At 35.5% G+C, this 16,489-nt stretch overlaps 2 protein-coding genes across 9 annotated transcripts in view; both read right to left on the reverse strand.

Moving 5' to 3' along the window:
• LOC132112908 (kinase D-interacting substrate of 220 kDa B-like) overlaps positions 1-5,399 on the reverse strand; it is a 61,374-nt gene extending 55,975 nt beyond the window's left edge. For 5 of the 7 annotated variants that reach the window (XM_059520651.1, XM_059520650.1, XM_059520649.1 and 2 more), the window contains exons 1-2: positions 3,358-3,491; positions 629-779 (exon numbers count right to left, since the gene is read on the reverse strand). In XM_059520651.1, the coding sequence (XP_059376634.1) occupies positions 629-760 (132 nt within the window). In that variant the 5' untranslated portion in view covers positions 761-779; positions 3,358-3,491. Of the gene's footprint in view, positions 1-628; positions 780-3,357; positions 3,492-5,028; positions 5,054-5,343 lie in introns of those variants that run through there. The other 2 variants (XM_059520646.1, XM_059520647.1) reach the window with 2 other exon arrangements.
• A 3,020-nt stretch (positions 5,400-8,419) lies between these two features.
• LOC132112904 (lysophospholipid acyltransferase 2-like) overlaps positions 8,420-16,489 on the reverse strand; it is a 50,999-nt gene continuing 42,929 nt past the window's right edge. For both annotated transcript variants that reach the window (XM_059520640.1, XM_059520641.1), the window contains exons 6-13: positions 16,261-16,315; positions 15,063-15,246; positions 12,950-13,142; positions 12,377-12,480; positions 12,228-12,292; positions 11,999-12,131; positions 10,724-10,875; positions 8,420-9,144 (exon numbers count right to left, since the gene is read on the reverse strand). In XM_059520640.1, coding sequence (XP_059376623.1) covers positions 8,976-9,144; positions 10,724-10,875; positions 11,999-12,131; positions 12,228-12,292; positions 12,377-12,480; positions 12,950-13,142; positions 15,063-15,246; positions 16,261-16,315 — 1,055 coding nt within the window. In that variant the 3' untranslated portion in view covers positions 8,420-8,975. The remainder of the gene's footprint in view (positions 9,145-10,723; positions 10,876-11,998; positions 12,132-12,227; positions 12,293-12,376; positions 12,481-12,949; positions 13,143-15,062; positions 15,247-16,260; positions 16,316-16,489) is intronic.

Genomic DNA, 16,489 nt, shown 5'->3' on the forward strand with positions numbered 1-16,489 from the left:
ACTTTAAACAATACAGCTCAGAATATGTGTTTAATTTTTACATAAATATATGCTGAATGACAATGAAATATTATTTCACCCAAATATGCATATAAAATCACTTGTACAAAAATGGGACGTCTTGTCTTCGACCCATATATAAATATATACAGTGTATATACACAGTACACACACATGCAGATTTATAATCTTTTTTTTTTTTTACGAAATGTTTTTTTTTTTTCAATTGCATTTTTTATTTTGGCAAAATCACAATAAATAAAAAATTTCCCCACTCATCATTCAACACAATGCACATTATAGTGTCTACTTGTGTTTGAATTAACTAATTTTCATGCATTCATATTAATTAATCATTTAATTCACTTACTACATAATTTATGATGAATGAGCAAACAATCAAGTGGTTTTGGACACAGCATTAATGTGTAAAGAGTAATGCCTCTAATGCTATATATCTTAAAATAAATCTAAAATGCTGCAACAAACAAATCTGTTTTCAACACTTGAAAAATAGTAATGCACACAGCCAGTCCTAAAGATCAGATTTTTACAAAAAAATCAATATGCTGTGTGAATGAACTCCCAGATGAAAACAACACAGAATAATGCATTAAGGGTTCCTCACTTCACTTCTGGTGTCCACCTCTCTGTACTTGTCCAGATGAGCTTTGATGGCTGAAAGGTTTTCCTCCTCCACATAGCTGAAGAGACTCTGGGTGGTCAGAGAGCTCATCTTCAGAGAGCTGCTCACGTCCATGGCTGTGTTATGAACTCCACTGGAGAACGTGGAAGAGAGCAGGAGAGATACATCATTAAATGAAAATCTCCTCTGTTCAGGCATTACAAACTCCTGGCTTCTCCTCCTGAAGCAGAAGTACAGATGTGGAATAACAAGACAGACAGTAACAAGCCCAGTCTTGCTGGATTGCACAAACTGTTGAGTTAATAAGTGAAAAGTGAAGTGACATTCAGCCAAGTATAGTGACCCATACTCAGAATTTGTGCTCTGCATTTAACCCATCCGAAATGCACACACACACAGAGCAGTGAACACACACACACACTGTGAGCATACACCCGGAGCAGTGGGCAGCCATTTATGCTGCGGCGCCCGGGGAGCAGTTGGGGGTTCGATGCCTTGCTCAAGGGCACCTAAGTCGTGGTATTGAAGGTGTGATGATGTAATGATGAACCCTATGCTAACAGAACAGACAGTAGGCGACTACCTTATCAATATCGATTAGGATAAAGACTCATTATGTGAAGTTAAAAGCCTGTAATGCTATCTGAACAATAAACAGGAACTACACCAGTATTCATTGGGGTGATTACACACATACACACACACACACACACACTTATACTAAGTTGTTATGTTGAAGGGATAGTTTTTAATGGTCCTTAAAAGGGAAAGCATTTTAAGCAAACTAACAAGGCTTAAGCTTTGCCCCAGAAAAGAGCACTTTACTCCAAGTTCATTCATTAAACACAAACAAGCACACTTATATGGAAGAATTTGTGCTCAATCATCAAACTTCACTTTTTGTCAAAAAGTCACATTTGGAATTGTGTGTTTAAAGAATGGATCCAAAATGTAGGGAACCATAGAAAAGATGCTATACATTTAAAATATTAAATCACTGAATTACACTATATAATTCCAAATAATGAAGATTTGAGGATGTTATCTTACTCCAAAGATCTAACTTTTAATATTTCACTTTAAAGTTAAGTTTTCTACCATAACAACGATTGACTGTGTACACAAATCCCCCATTAATAAATCAACATCAACTCTTAACATCCAACACAAAACTGAATTCTAAATCCTTACTTCAGTATCTTTTGACAGAAAATTAAATAATTTAACCTTGAGACTATTAATATTTTGATACAAAAATACTGACATTCTTATCAAATGTCAGGCACAATTATTAAAGCATAACTATTCTATAAATGTACTGAGATGAGATTATGTGACATTTGTTGTAAAGAGCAAAATTTTTAAGTGTGTGTGTGTGTGTGTGCTCTTTTTTTGTGACAGGACACAACTGTGTATAAAGACATGGGTATGACAAAGGTATTACAAGGAGAGGGTGACTTATGAGGACATAACCCATCTCCCCATTTTTCAAAACGCTTATAAATTATACAGAATGAGTTTTTTGAGAAAGTAAAAATGCAGAAAGTTTCCTGTGAGGGTTAGGGTTAGGGGTAGGGTTGGTGAAGGGACATAGAATATACAGTTTGTACAGTATAAAAACCATTACGCCTATGGGATGTCCCCACTTTTCACAAAAACAAACTTTTGTGTATGTGTGTGTTTGTTTGGGGGAGGGGGTCACACTTAAAACTTTAAACTGTATGAATGACACTGCATTTAATATTAATATAAATCATGTGACATCTGCAAACAACAACATTTCCTCACAGCTAATTTTCTGAGCCATTTTTTTTTATTTGACATTTTAGTGGATTTATGAAGTGTGTTGTCCTCCAGTTCACACAGGTGTCCCGTCTGAGTAACCACAGGTGTCGTTCAGCACTATAAAACAAAAACATGATCCACTGACAATGACACACTTTTGTCTTAATTTCAAACAGTTAATGTAATGCCTTATAACTTAAACCCTAACAAAATATATATTTTTATATATACAGTTATGCTTTAAAAAGCATGCTTTTGTCATCTGTCTTCAAATTAACAATAATAATGATACAAGGTTTGCTATATGCTATATGAAGCAAAGACATTCGTATATTTTAAGCATTTGTTTCCAAATACTTACCAGGGCCAGTAATTTAGACAGATTTAACGGTTAAGCTGTACTATAATATGCACATAAAACACTATAATGATGCTTTCAAACAATGTAAATAAGGCCAACTGCAAGTACTTTTTTTCCAGGGCTATTTTGCCAACTCAGCAGCCCAGTACAACCCTTCAAATATGAAAGCCAGTCACCAAAAGCTGCTTCCAGCTGACAACGTGCCAACCAGCGGGGTTACAACAAATACAAGTCTTATCCATAAACGTCAGTATCTCACAGCAGAGATAAAGGTGACAGATCCGGTAATGCAAGACATCCGCTTCAATCAGCCTTTGTTCATCTCTGAACTGCTGACACACCCTTGAAAGCATCCCAGCAGCCCTCCAGAGAGATCACACAAAAGAGACAGCCAATCACAGGGACACCCTCAGCCAAATATTGACCGAGCAAGGTTCACCCCCTCTCTCAGTCCCAATACACAACACACAAAGACTAGTGAAGATAACCCATTCATAACAGATAATCCATATACAATCCATTTACACTAACATCATTCTTCACACTCATTAGTCTGCTGACTCACCTTAAGCCAGAGTTCCCTGTTAGTTGGGTTTCAAAAGCTTCTCTATCCTTTTGCAGTTGATACTCCACTCACACTGTCACTCAGACAGTGTACTAACAAGCCGACCGGGGCTCTGCCTGTCACTCCAGGAGCTCATGAATAATGCAAGAGGAAGTGTTAGATAGACCCCGCCTTTCTTTGGAGTGATGCCCAATGCACACATGTGCTGTGAATCCTACTACAGCAGAGCTTCACTCATTAATATTAATGAAATCTGATGTTATAATTAAGGCCTCCTAAAAGGTCCAGCCCACATGAGACACGCCTTTGATAAAGGGTATGTATTAGCGTACACAACTTTGCTAAGAATTGTACTTATTAGTAACTAAATAAACGAAAAGTTCTTTATAAATTTTTGTGAAAGGTCACTGGGCTAAGAAAGCACATATGGATTTCCTATTAGAGTGAAGCAAACAGCACTACATCAGTCTCTAAATATAGTAATATAGAAATGGAGTTCTAATAATAGATATGATTTTCATACTTTGTAAAGCCAACAATCCCTTAAAGAAACAGCGAGTGTGTAAGTACTGATTTTTTTTTAATCAGTAAAACGAACTTGCCATAAATAATGGTAGTAAAGTGACTTTTGAAATGGGAATATGATTATTTTGCAATATGAATATAACATTGTTTTTGATGAACCCCCCAAAAAAAGAACAGATTTTTTTACTCATGTTTTTGACACAATAATAAACAAATATTCATGAGACTGTAAGAATATATATATATATATATATATATATATATATATATATATAAACATATATTTTTTGGGGGGGGGGTATTGTCAAATAGATAATTGTTGTATTTTGATTTATTTTACTACAATGGATTCAATGATGATTAATCAATTGCAATTATTTAAAAATATATTTATTATTTTCAATATGAATATAATGTTCTATAACTGATGGTGTCTGTGGTGTCTCATTTGGAGTCGGAGTTATAAATGTATTTACAACAACAATCACAACAATAAATAAAACAGCAATAATAATGATTTAACAATAATAATAATAATAGTAGTAGTTTGATTAATAATAATGCTATCAATTTTATGATCTAAATGGTCAGAAATGGAATTTTGTTCTGAGATCAAACAATACCTGCACCCTATAATACAGGGACTGCGGACCCCCCATAGATATTTTTGTCTTACTGGGTTGTGTAGATTAATATCATGAACGGCAAAATATAATTTTTTACTTTTAAAATATACTGAATTTCATATTGCATAGAACTAATAATATTAAAGCACTTAAAAATAAATCACACATTATTATTTTGCTTTCTTAAAAAATATTAAATTAATGACATTATCCATATATCGATTTAAATATTTATATACAGGTTTAACACAGCACAATGTTTTTGTTGTCGTTTTCTAAAGACTCCCAGGCAGCGGTTGAGTTAGATCTGGTTTGGGACTCGCTGCTCTGAGGGTCGGTCTCCAGAGTGTGGCACAAAGAAACAGTGGTAAACAAGTTCACACAAGCACCGCGAAAAATCACTTCTTGAAGCAGCTCAAACCTATTTGCCCACCGTATTAAAAGTGTAAAGAGAATCATAGCATAGCTAATTGTATCTGTAAAAGAATGCAGCATAGTCCACACGTGTTTACAAACAGACCTTAATAAGTTCCATGTCCGCAACAAAAGCTGCTTGTGGAGTGAAGGAAGCGCTCATGTGTCCTGACAGCCGGAGCTCAGCTGTGTGTGTCCACTGTGCTCTCTTTTAACACACCAGCAGTGTCTCAAAGATAATTTAACCTTCTTTAAAAATAATTAAAATCCTACTTTCACAAATTGGCATGAATTCACGTCTTAATCAAAACACGTGTCAGTCTGTTTACATAATTAAAATTGAAAATTGTAACTTACTGTACATCTCCCTCCCAGAGAAAAACAAGTTATCCGATATAATTCACATAACTTTGTAGCTTACCATAACCTTTCTGTCTGGAGGCAGTCTTGTGTTACAGCACAGCCATTTTGTGTGCACAGGGGTGTGGAAGAAATTAAAATTAACTACACATGACCACACCAACAGTGCGCAAACCACGCCCAGGACAGGACAAGGCCACGCCCATGTTTCGACAGACTGTAGTTACCTGACTTATATGTATTAACAAAATATTAAATATCTATCTATCATCTGAAATGTCACAGTATTGTATAGATATTTTTAATCATTCAGTGTCATATCTCTGCTGTAAACCATTGTTGCATTACCCACAGGAAAACCAATAAACACTCAGACGAATACCGGGAAGGAAAATATGGTTTATTTGTTTTGAGACTATCATCATGGTAGTGGAATTCATTTTTAATGTCAAATCCTTTATTCAAAGGAAAACTCGTTGGCTTGGTACAACTTCAGAGCCTTCCGTTTGTCAAACAATTCAAATGCTGGGTAAGTGGCACATCTTGGATTATGATTATTACAGAAAATAAAAAGAGGCTGTGTTTGTTCTCTGGACAGTTCTCGATCAAAGTACATGTGCTCAGACAACCTAGTGTTTTCTAATGTATATTGGTGAACTGATATATATCAAAGTAGCTAACATGTTAGGGGTTACTTATTTCTGTATCTCTCCACAAACACATTACATTATAGTTATGCTGTGCACTGCCAGGTTATGAGACTTCTCAACCAGTCAGTAGGAACTACAATGGAAAAGTTAATTGATTCTGTGCGATATCTGGAAAGCTTTAACAACCAGTTAAGGGGGTTTGCTTGTTCACTAAGGGCCACAATCACTTATTTTGTATGACCATTAAAGACCTACAAGACACCGAGAAGGCGAATAGACAACAAATGTACTATATTATTAATAATAAAAAATAAAAAAATTGACAGTAGTCAACACAGTTTCACACCGCTTTGGGTCATTCTTTGTAGAATCAGTAGTTGGAAATGGTATTGATATAGATGATGGCTGAACCAAAAATGTTACATATAAGTAAGGCCTTAAAAACATGCCTCCACTATTACTTGGGGCTTAACAAGATGATGTTAGGCTGTATTTAGCTGAACAAAGAGATGATGTTTACACATAAACAGCAGTGAACACACATTTAACGTCTTTCTATGGATGAAGCCTGTTTATAATACATCCCTATTACACTGGAACACCGTCTTAATTCTCCTTTGCTGCTACAATGAATTTAACATTTTGGGCAAATTCATTCATTAAGCACGTACTCTAACTGTTGAGTAGCACTGAGGTTTCTTGCATTGCTTCTGCAGTTTTTCTAAGTTAGCGCTACCCCGACTCATTCCTAGCAAAAGTGCAAATAGGGAGGGAGTGAAAAATAATTCCTCCCAAAATCTCAGTAGGTAAAAATAATGTCAGCATCAGACCAAATAAATGACTTTTTTTTTTTTTTTTTTTGTACAAACCTCTCACCCTGTTGTAAACCTGTACAAATAACGTGATCTTTTAGTGCACCTCATGTGATTTGGCACTTTGGACATTTGAAACGAGTTTTGCATTGCGGTGCTAGTTAGTACACTGGTTTCTGTGGGACATATTGCCTTTGGGCAGTTAAAACAATTCACTAACCAAAAACTTTATGAAAAAAAGAGAAATTATACAGTATATATCTGGATGTTTCCAGCAGAGTTGCTTATTATTAAGCTTCATATTAGTTTTGCAGTAACTAAAACTGTTGGTACAGGGCTGTAACTCATCATGGTAATTAATACAATACAATAAGATTTTAGAGAAGTGTGCTTATGAAACCACAGGGGCTGGTTCAGTGTGTTTTCTCCAAATGGAGGCTGGTCAACTTCACGCCCAAGAATATGATTTTCTTATTCCTGAACTTGCTTAGTTAACACAAATTCAGTGAGACTCGCTTTGGTAAATGCTTTAGTCCCTTCAGCCCTTCATTACCAAATGAAAACCAACCAAAACAAAAACTAACATATTGAACAAGGGATAAAATGTTGAGATAAAAATATGATGAGGTCTGATTTTCCAGACGCTTGAATAAAATGAGCAAGGCTCTCTAAAGCCTTTTAGAAGATCACAGTTGAAGAAAAATTCTTATATGAAATCACACAACTTGCAGGTTTCTTAAGGGCCCAAGAGTATTGATGCATTATTAAATAAAAGTTGAAACTGCATGTATCTGATTACTGCATGTACACCACCAGCAAAAAGTTAAGAGTCTATTATTACAGTTTTCCACATTTTAGAATAATACTGTCGTCAAAACTATCAAATAACTAATGGAAATATGGGAATTATGTAGCTCCCAAGCATGCTGAGCACTGCGGTTGACACTATGTGAGTTAAACAAAACAAACGAAAAAAGAAAAAGACAAGAAAACAACAACAAAACAAAAAGCAACAAAAGAAAGATAGATAAAGAAACAAAAGAATGGATAAGATGGACAAAAAAGATAAATAAATAAAAAAACGCTATTAAACCTACATATTTCAGTTTTAAGGAATTACTATGTTGGCACAATTTGTATGCATATTTACTCATTTCAAGCATACGCCTTTAGATCAACAGGGTTTCAAGAGGAACAAATCTGATTTGTCCCAACTATTGGCTGGTAGTGTACTTAAATACCAAACCACTACAAAATTCGGACTATTGTTGATGTGATGAGAGCGCTAGCACTGCTTGCAAAGTTTTTCCAAGTTTCCATTGACATGCACCTATGGAAACAATACAGTTATTGCACTTCCCATATCTGTCTGTAACATAAAAACACGAACAAGCTGTGATATGGAATATTATCGAATGGTCTTCTGTGTTCTCCAGATGGGCTCTGAGTCGCGGGAGAGACACAGATATTAGAGGAAAATCTAAAATGGTCTAAAACAAGACCTGTGTGCCCTGAGGAAACCTACAACCCATTAAAAAAAAAAATAAAGAGCATTAATATAACCCTTAATCCAACCAAAATTAAAAAATAATAATAAACAAAAAGAACCGGTTTTCTTACCGTTGATTCTTGTCCCAAAGATGTTGACAAAAACTAAGAAAGAAAGCAGCAGATACGAAACTACTAGAAACCCACAGAAATTAAGAAATATTAAAGATAAAACAAAGGCAAGAGATAGGAACCTAAGGCCTATAAGTTTGGCAACACGCAACTGGACTTGTTTCTTATCATTTACCGCACACATTTCCATTGAGAAGAACTAAAAGAGAGGTTGACAATGGCGGAAACCTTCCAGGTACTGTAGATTCCAGTGCTAGACTTCCTGCACTAATGTAGTGAATCAATAAGCCAACGATGACTGGTCCGTTCCTATGTAACACCATCCCCATACGAGGCTTCAGGTCCGAAATATACAGAGTGTTTAAGGCAACTTCCGATTAACTGACAATGAAGTCAGTTATTCACCATTTTAATCATTAATCAACCAATTTCATATGATCCTATGAAGATTTCCCATTTAAAACCCATCTCCAATCGCTGTACTGTTGCTGGAGTTTATGTCTCTGTCAGTGTGGTTGGATCTAATGGAGGAAATGGCCGCTCTCGTCTCTCAGTACTGGATTCAGAGTTCCTCCCAGCGCTGTGTGCGGGTCGAGCAGCCCTTCCTGCCCTCATGTGGCTTTCTGCTTCTGGTTGCAGTTGTTGTCAGGAGAGGAGAGACAGTTCTGTTCGCTGGCCTGAACGCTGCCCAGCTGTTCCTGTTGTTTCGTGCGTCTGGACTTCACGGGTAAAACCAGCACCAGCAACACGCAGAGCAGGTGAATGCAGCAGTACCACGAGCTGGAGAAAGCAAAAGGAACAGCACATTAGGAACCTCAGTTATGTGATTTTGCCATTTGTCAATTTTTAGCAGTGTAAAATCTTATTTATAGACATTTAAAAATAAATATACTGCATTGACATGTTAAGTTTATAGCACTGCTAAATGTATACTGAGTGTTTATATGACGATATAAATAACAAAGAATAATGTCTTTTTTTTTTAAATGTATTGTTATGTGGATATTTTTGGGAGAAGACGTTTATGTGAAAAAGTTATGTAATCTTCCAAACACTGGGGAAGTATAATTTTGTATAATAATATACTACACATAGATTATAAACACTTTGGTCACTTTATTTTTGAGGATCAATTCTCACAATTAACTAGCTAAAACTACAACTTTTGTCTTAATAAACTCCTAATTTGCTGCATAATAATAGTTCATAAAGTAGTTACGTTTAGGCATGGGGTAGAAAAAGGGATCTAAAATATGGACATGCAGAATGAGGCATTGATATCTGCTTTATAAGTATTAATAAACAGCCAACATGCTAGTAATATGCATGTTAATAAGTAACTGGTTTATAGTGAGAATTGGTCTCTAAATTAAAGTATTACCAATAATATAATATGCGACCCTGGAAACAAAACCAGTCATACGGGTCAGTTTTTTTTTTTTTTTTTACAAAATAAATAAATAATAATAATTGTCCAAATGAAGTCCTTAGCAATGAATATTACTAATCAAATTATATATTTTATAATTTATATATTTTATATATTTATGGTAGGATATGTACAAAATATCTTCATGGAACATGATCTTTCGTCAATATCCTAATGATTTTTGGCATTAAAAAATTTTGCTCCAGGGTCACATAAAAAAATAAAATAAAATAAAATAAAATAAAATAAAATAAAATAAAATAAAATAAAAAATAAAATAAAATAAAATATTTATTTTATAAATGTGGGGTTCTCTGGTCTTTATCCATTCAGTCATCTCTCCATATCTTTCCAACACAGTGTTGTTCTCACTGAGATGTAGTGAGGTTCTCTTGACCTGAACATAATGGACTCTTTCCTGGGCTGAGCTCCCACAGCCTTCTATCTCTCTGCCTAACTCTCGCTCTCTTTAATGAAAATACTTTATGTGTTCTTCTTGACTCATTTAACAGCACTGCTCCAACAAATGACCATCATAGATTTCTTTTTATCTCAGCAGAAGCTGTGAAATAAATGGTCCTCTGCCAGCTCGTAAAGTGTCACCAGACTCGGGCCTGTAAAGCCGTCTAATGAATAAAGCAAGACGCAGCGAGCGGAGATAGAATCAGCCTCTCATTTTTACCTGTCAGCTTCACATCTTCCACTAAGAACTCTCAGCAACAGCTCAGTGGTGCAGGTGGTTTAACAATGCCTTTTTTGACCTGCTCTTTAAAGCATTTCACTTCTTTATGAATGTTTTATCAACGTAGCTCGCTTATAAACAATCTGGGCAGCCTGTTGCATGCTGATCGTCAGTCAGTGGAGGTGAATCTGTAATGGCTGGAGTCCTGCCCTGGAATTCTCACATAATGGTGCAAACGCATTACTGACCTATAAAACTTTAGTGAAGGCCCCACTGCCAGCAGTACAAATGGCACAACAGTGTAACAAATGGCCATCTGTGTGCTGAACCACGTGATCACGTCATAGATGAGCTTAAGCACGGCAGAGCCCAGGAAGTGTTGCCTCACATTGTGTCTTACCTGAAAAAGAGGAAACTGTATAACTTTAAAAGCTCAAAAAAGGACTCTGACAGTAAAATGTAACATTTCAAACATAAATGATCATATTTTAAATAAACTGCCTTCATTTTCAGATTAATAAGGTTTATAATAATAATTTATAAGGAAGAGAACTTTTGTTAATAATATACAGCCATTCAGCAGCATTGAAAAATTTGGGTGAGTATTTAATTTGGTTCCATTTTATTTTGCTTTGCTTTGTTTTGTTTTTTTATAAATCCGTACTTTTATTAAGCAAGATCTGCGTTACACTGAAGACACTGAAGAGTAATGGAAGCTAAAACTTCAGCTTTGTCATAAAATAACAAATTATAAAATGGAATAAATGGCATTTTGATATATATTAAAATGGAAAATATTTATTTAAATTCGAAATATAGTTTTTACTGTTTTTGATCTAATAAATGCAGCCTGGGTGAGCATTTTCAACATTTTTAAAAACTAAACTTAATTTTTTTTTACCAACTCCAAACAGCTGTTCAGATTTTTTTTTAAATCTGCATTATTGGTTTAGTCAGGTTATGACAGTAGTTCATGTGACATGCATATATTTATAATATCCAAATTCTGATTATTAACAGAATCTTCAGTAAGTGCCGTCATTTTGACTACATTTATATTAAGTCTCATTGTGGAATTTGGAAAATTCTTCCTCGGGTTTGAAAAAGTGAAACGGCTCTGGAAGCAGCAGTGTTTCATGCAAACAATGCCGTGGGCTGAATAGTTTACATTCGCAGTAGCATTTAAAGAAGGACTACTGCAACTAAGTGACCTACTTTTCTCTTTAGTTAGAGAGGCCTTGATCATTACCATGCGACAGAGGAATGGCGGTATTATGCAGCACACCACTAGATGAATAATAACCTCGACTGAGCGCATATAGTCTTTTTTCTATCAATGCATGCCTCTGATTTATCATAAGAGACACCAATTTCCAATTCTTTCTATGAATGTAACTGTATTTTTCCATCAGGACTGCTCCCAATAGATGTGCTACAGAAGATAACACTTCTTCAGGTACTTTGTGATATAATTCTGAATTAAATCTCGTTTTGACAGCCCATCTCGTGTAAAGAATACTCACTGCCCGTGCTGCCTTTGTTACAACAATGCCTGTGATGAAGGTCAGGTAATAGCCCGGGTAAGCTCCGTGCCAGATGGCTGAGAGGAGGAATGTGGCCGCAGTCGGATTGTAAGGGCAGCGCTCATAACACACTCTGCAGAGCACAGCAACAAAGCTCACATTGTTTCAGGAATTTCAGGAAGCGCACCCATGCTCGGTCAAGATTATTCTGTTTATTTCAAGCATTCACCTTTTCAACCAAAGTGCCGTCTGAATGTTCCAGTTATCCAAGAACATCTTGAAGCTGGTGGCAAACTGTTTAGGACATGAAGAGAAGAGATGATATATTAGGGTTTAGGTGGAGTGAGAAGACAAACTCGGTTTTTGTCTGTGTCTTACCTCAATATTGAGTATTCTTAAGTTTGAGATTCTGTCCCATTTGGGCGTGCCATCTGTTTTATAGCCATTAAACCCGAAACCAGCTGCATTGTTGATGGCATCGGCTGTGAAAGAGTGAAAGAATCTAGTGAAAACACTATCACAAAGTGACTGATGCATTATCTGATTCACTATGACAAAAAATAACCAACCAACTTTTATGAACACAAGAGGGCAGTATTATATTTGAAAATGGTCTATGCTTACTATCATGCAAAGAATATACTGTTTTTTTGTTATTATGTGAAAAAGCATGCATTGTGCAATAATAAATATATTAAAATTATTGCTGTAACATGACCTCATTAAAACACACTGAGTGTTTTATTGACTGAGTGGTAATAAAACGGTTATTATGCATTTCCTATTCAGTTTTACGCAAATATGTCATGGTATTTCCATTATGTAATGTGTCAGGAATAAGATTATTCTTCAGTAGTTCAACAAATGTTTCCTTCAGTGTGCTTTGTTGTGTACTGCAGGTTTTAATGAAGTCTATACATGTGTAATTTAATACACATCTGTTTGACTCACCTAACGTCCATACAAAGTAGTATTTGGGGCGTAAAGCCAACATGGAGATGTAGAGGTACAAGACCTGGATGTAGAAAGGGTTCGAGGCCATAAAGGTGTTGTCGATGACACGCTCCGTAGGGTAGGCAGTGTAGATCAGCAAATAAACTATTAGTGACAGAGCACACGTGCACACTTTCTGGATCACATCCCTCTAGAAGAACAACACAGACCATCTCAGAGAGTTAGAGCAATAGAATTCATGAAAGTGTCTTCAAAAGAAAAACAAAAAACATGATTTTAAATAGAAACACTGTTGTGCTTCATATACGGTGTTGTTCAAAGGTTAAGGTTCAGTAAGATTTGTAATGTTTTTTAAAGAAGTTCCTTATGCCCCTCAAGGCTGCATTTATTTGTATTTCTGTGAAATATTATGCCAATTTAAAATAATTGTTCTCTTTTTTAACATACTTCTAAAATATAATTTCTTCCTGTGAAGTTTCAGCATTATTACTTCAGTCTTCAGTGTCACGTGATCCTTCAGAAATCAATGTTGGAAACTGTTGTGCTACTTAATATTTTTTGGGACCTTTTTCCAAGATTCTTTGATAAATCAAAAGTTCAAAAGAGCAGTGTTTATTCCTAATTGTAATTTTGTGTTTAAATATACACTACTATTCACAAGTTTGGGGTCGGTAAATATTTTCTTTCTTTTTTATTTTTAAGAAATTAAGACTTTTATCTAGCAAGGAAAAAAAGTGATAGTAAAGACTAGTAAAGGATTCTTTTAAACTTTTTATTCAAAGAATTGAAAGAAAAAAGGTTTCCACAGGTTTCCAAAAAAAATCCAAACAAGGGTTTCAATACTGATAATAAATTATCAAATCATATTATAATGATCTCTAAAGGATCATGTGACACTGAAGACTGGAGCAATGGCTGCTGAAAATTCAATATTACAGTTTTTTTTCTGTATTTTTGATCAAATACAGCCTTGATGAGCATATGAGACTCCATTAAAACAAACATTACAAATCTTACCGATCTTAAACTTTTCAACGGCAGTGAATATATTGAATAATGTGAACAGTAGTGTAGGTTAGTAGAGTATATTTTTTTAAGTCTCTATGAATATCAGTCTCATTATGTATCAGTATCTAAAAGCTCATTTTCCTTTCCCATCATCAAATCACTGAGGAGCAGAAAGAGCAGGATGGTAAATACAGCAATGAGTCTGTGTGAGAGGAAATTAATTTGGGAACTCAGCCTCCTCAGGCTCTTGTGAAACATCGGAGCGAGCGGCTTCAACAAATGCTTTAGTTTATGTTCGCCTGCTGAGGACGAAACGCATACATCACTGACAAGATTTAATGAGGTCTGCAGCTTTTACTGGTTTACTTGGGTTAAAATGTTGCTGGAGTCTCATTGTGAAATTCCTGAGGAGGAAATGGACATAAAAGCATGTTGATCACCAGAGCTACACTCAAAACAGCAAGCCTGAGAAATATGAACTCCTGGCCATATAGGTTGTCATTCATTCACATGACAAAAAAACTGATAATGCAATAAGGAAGTTTGGAGCATACAATGAAGTTCAGTTGAGTTTAAATCTAAAATCTTCTGAGTGCTTCTCATTGTCTCTCAAGTCCACCAAAGGTAGCGTTGTTTACCTCAATCAAAGAGCATTTCCTTTGTAAGGTCTGCCAGACTGGTTGTGACATCAGGTTTTTCACCTGGCAAAATCAGTCCTAAAGTGGTCATTACTTTCCCGTTTATCCACATTCACATGCTCTTTGTTTAGTTTATGATCGCGGTCTGCATTTACTAAACATTCACATTTACTAAGCATTGGTTTTTCATGCATGACTTGGGGTTTGTTTTGGCTCTGTAATAAATAAAAAGGGCAAAATTATTATTAAAGGGGTAAAGGGGCTAAAACAGATTGTGTATAAAAAAAAAATCTAAATAAAATTAAAATACAAAAAATACAAAAACATTAAAAGTTAATATGTATGTATATATATATATATATATATATATATGTGTCAGGATCTTGTAGAAGTATGCGTTGTATATAATCTATGTGATACAGTCACCAGAGGGAGCAGGAGAGTGGTGTATGTAATCACACTACCTTTGGTGAAGGGTCACTCTGCTTCAACTTCCCGTTCTCTTTGCCGTTTGACTCCAGGTGCTTGGGCTCGTAGCATCGGCCTTCTATAAAGGCTACGTAATCATTATAGGAGCAGGTCGGGCCGGCCAAGATCCCCATAAAGTTACAGTTATAACTCAGATACTCCAGCAGACTGGGCATCTTCCTGAACAGCAAACACAAGGAAAGAACAAGTCACCAAATAAATGATTTAAGTAATGTCTGATTTAAAAAACAAGCCACACCCAATATCAAGCGCCAAAACCTGATTTGCTCTGTAAAAGACAATGATGACAAAGGATAATTTACATATAATAAAATATTACTGTAGCAATGTTTTCCAGTATTTAAGAAAGCAGAGAATGTTACAAATCACTTCAATATGGCCATTGACTAGTTTATCAAGGCTATGAAATAAGAGGAAGCTTCTCAACAAGCTACTTAAGTTAAAATAAGCTACCTTAAAAAAAAAAACATTAAAAAAAGCTATGCTACAAACTAGAAACATAAGATAACATAAGTACCAAAATATGCCTAAAACAACATTAATGCTGCTGAAGTTATTTATAAACATATATATTTGTGCACATTACATTTGACAAATAAAAATGAGATAAATTAATAAAATGTTAATAACTAAATTTACTATATTTTAATACATATAAAACTAATAGCCTATAGCTAGCTCGCTAGACAGATAAGTTTGCTGCATATGTAACCAGCACTTGAGCAATGATCAAACCTGACATTATGTCATGTTTGAACAAGCATGCAACTCCTCCATTATGTAAATGTTGACATATTGCCTAACACTCTGTGACCACAGGACCACGGTACTATCATTATTCAAAACTGCTCTTACTAACTGCAGGGTGTGATTTCCGAAACCTCCGAATCCTGACGACTTCCTGTGGTTCACGTGATATGGCGGGAATGTTCAGTTGCTTGGCAACAGCCTTCAGAGCCTGACTGTGAATGACTCGAGTCTGCAAGTGGTATGCTTTTTTTTTAGCACTGCAGAGTAATATTATGCTCAATATGATAATTATTAAAGAACGCAGCTGTGCACTCTGCATTTGATCAGTGAGAGGAACTTTATCTTTGTAGTTGATTTTCTTTCAAAAGACAGAAAGTGAACGAGTGATCTCATCTCAACCACAAACATACCTTTCACACATACCTGACAGCAAGATATTTCTGACTGGGCTTTAGGTGCTCCTCCCTCTTCATCAAACCTGTGGGAAAAAAACACACAAACATAGGCCCGAACTCATCAGACACATTCCCACAAAACACTGTCACTTAGAAACACATCCAGAAGTTGAGAGACAGATGCAGTTCTGTTTGATTGTGAAGCAGCACGTGCAGTGGAGTCTGAGGCCAGTGGTCTCCAGCCATTCACACTAAAA

Source organism: Carassius carassius, chromosome 32, assembly GCF_963082965.1.
Source record: "Carassius carassius chromosome 32, fCarCar2.1, whole genome shotgun sequence".
Lineage (NCBI taxonomy): Eukaryota > Metazoa > Chordata > Actinopteri > Cypriniformes > Cyprinidae > Carassius > Carassius carassius.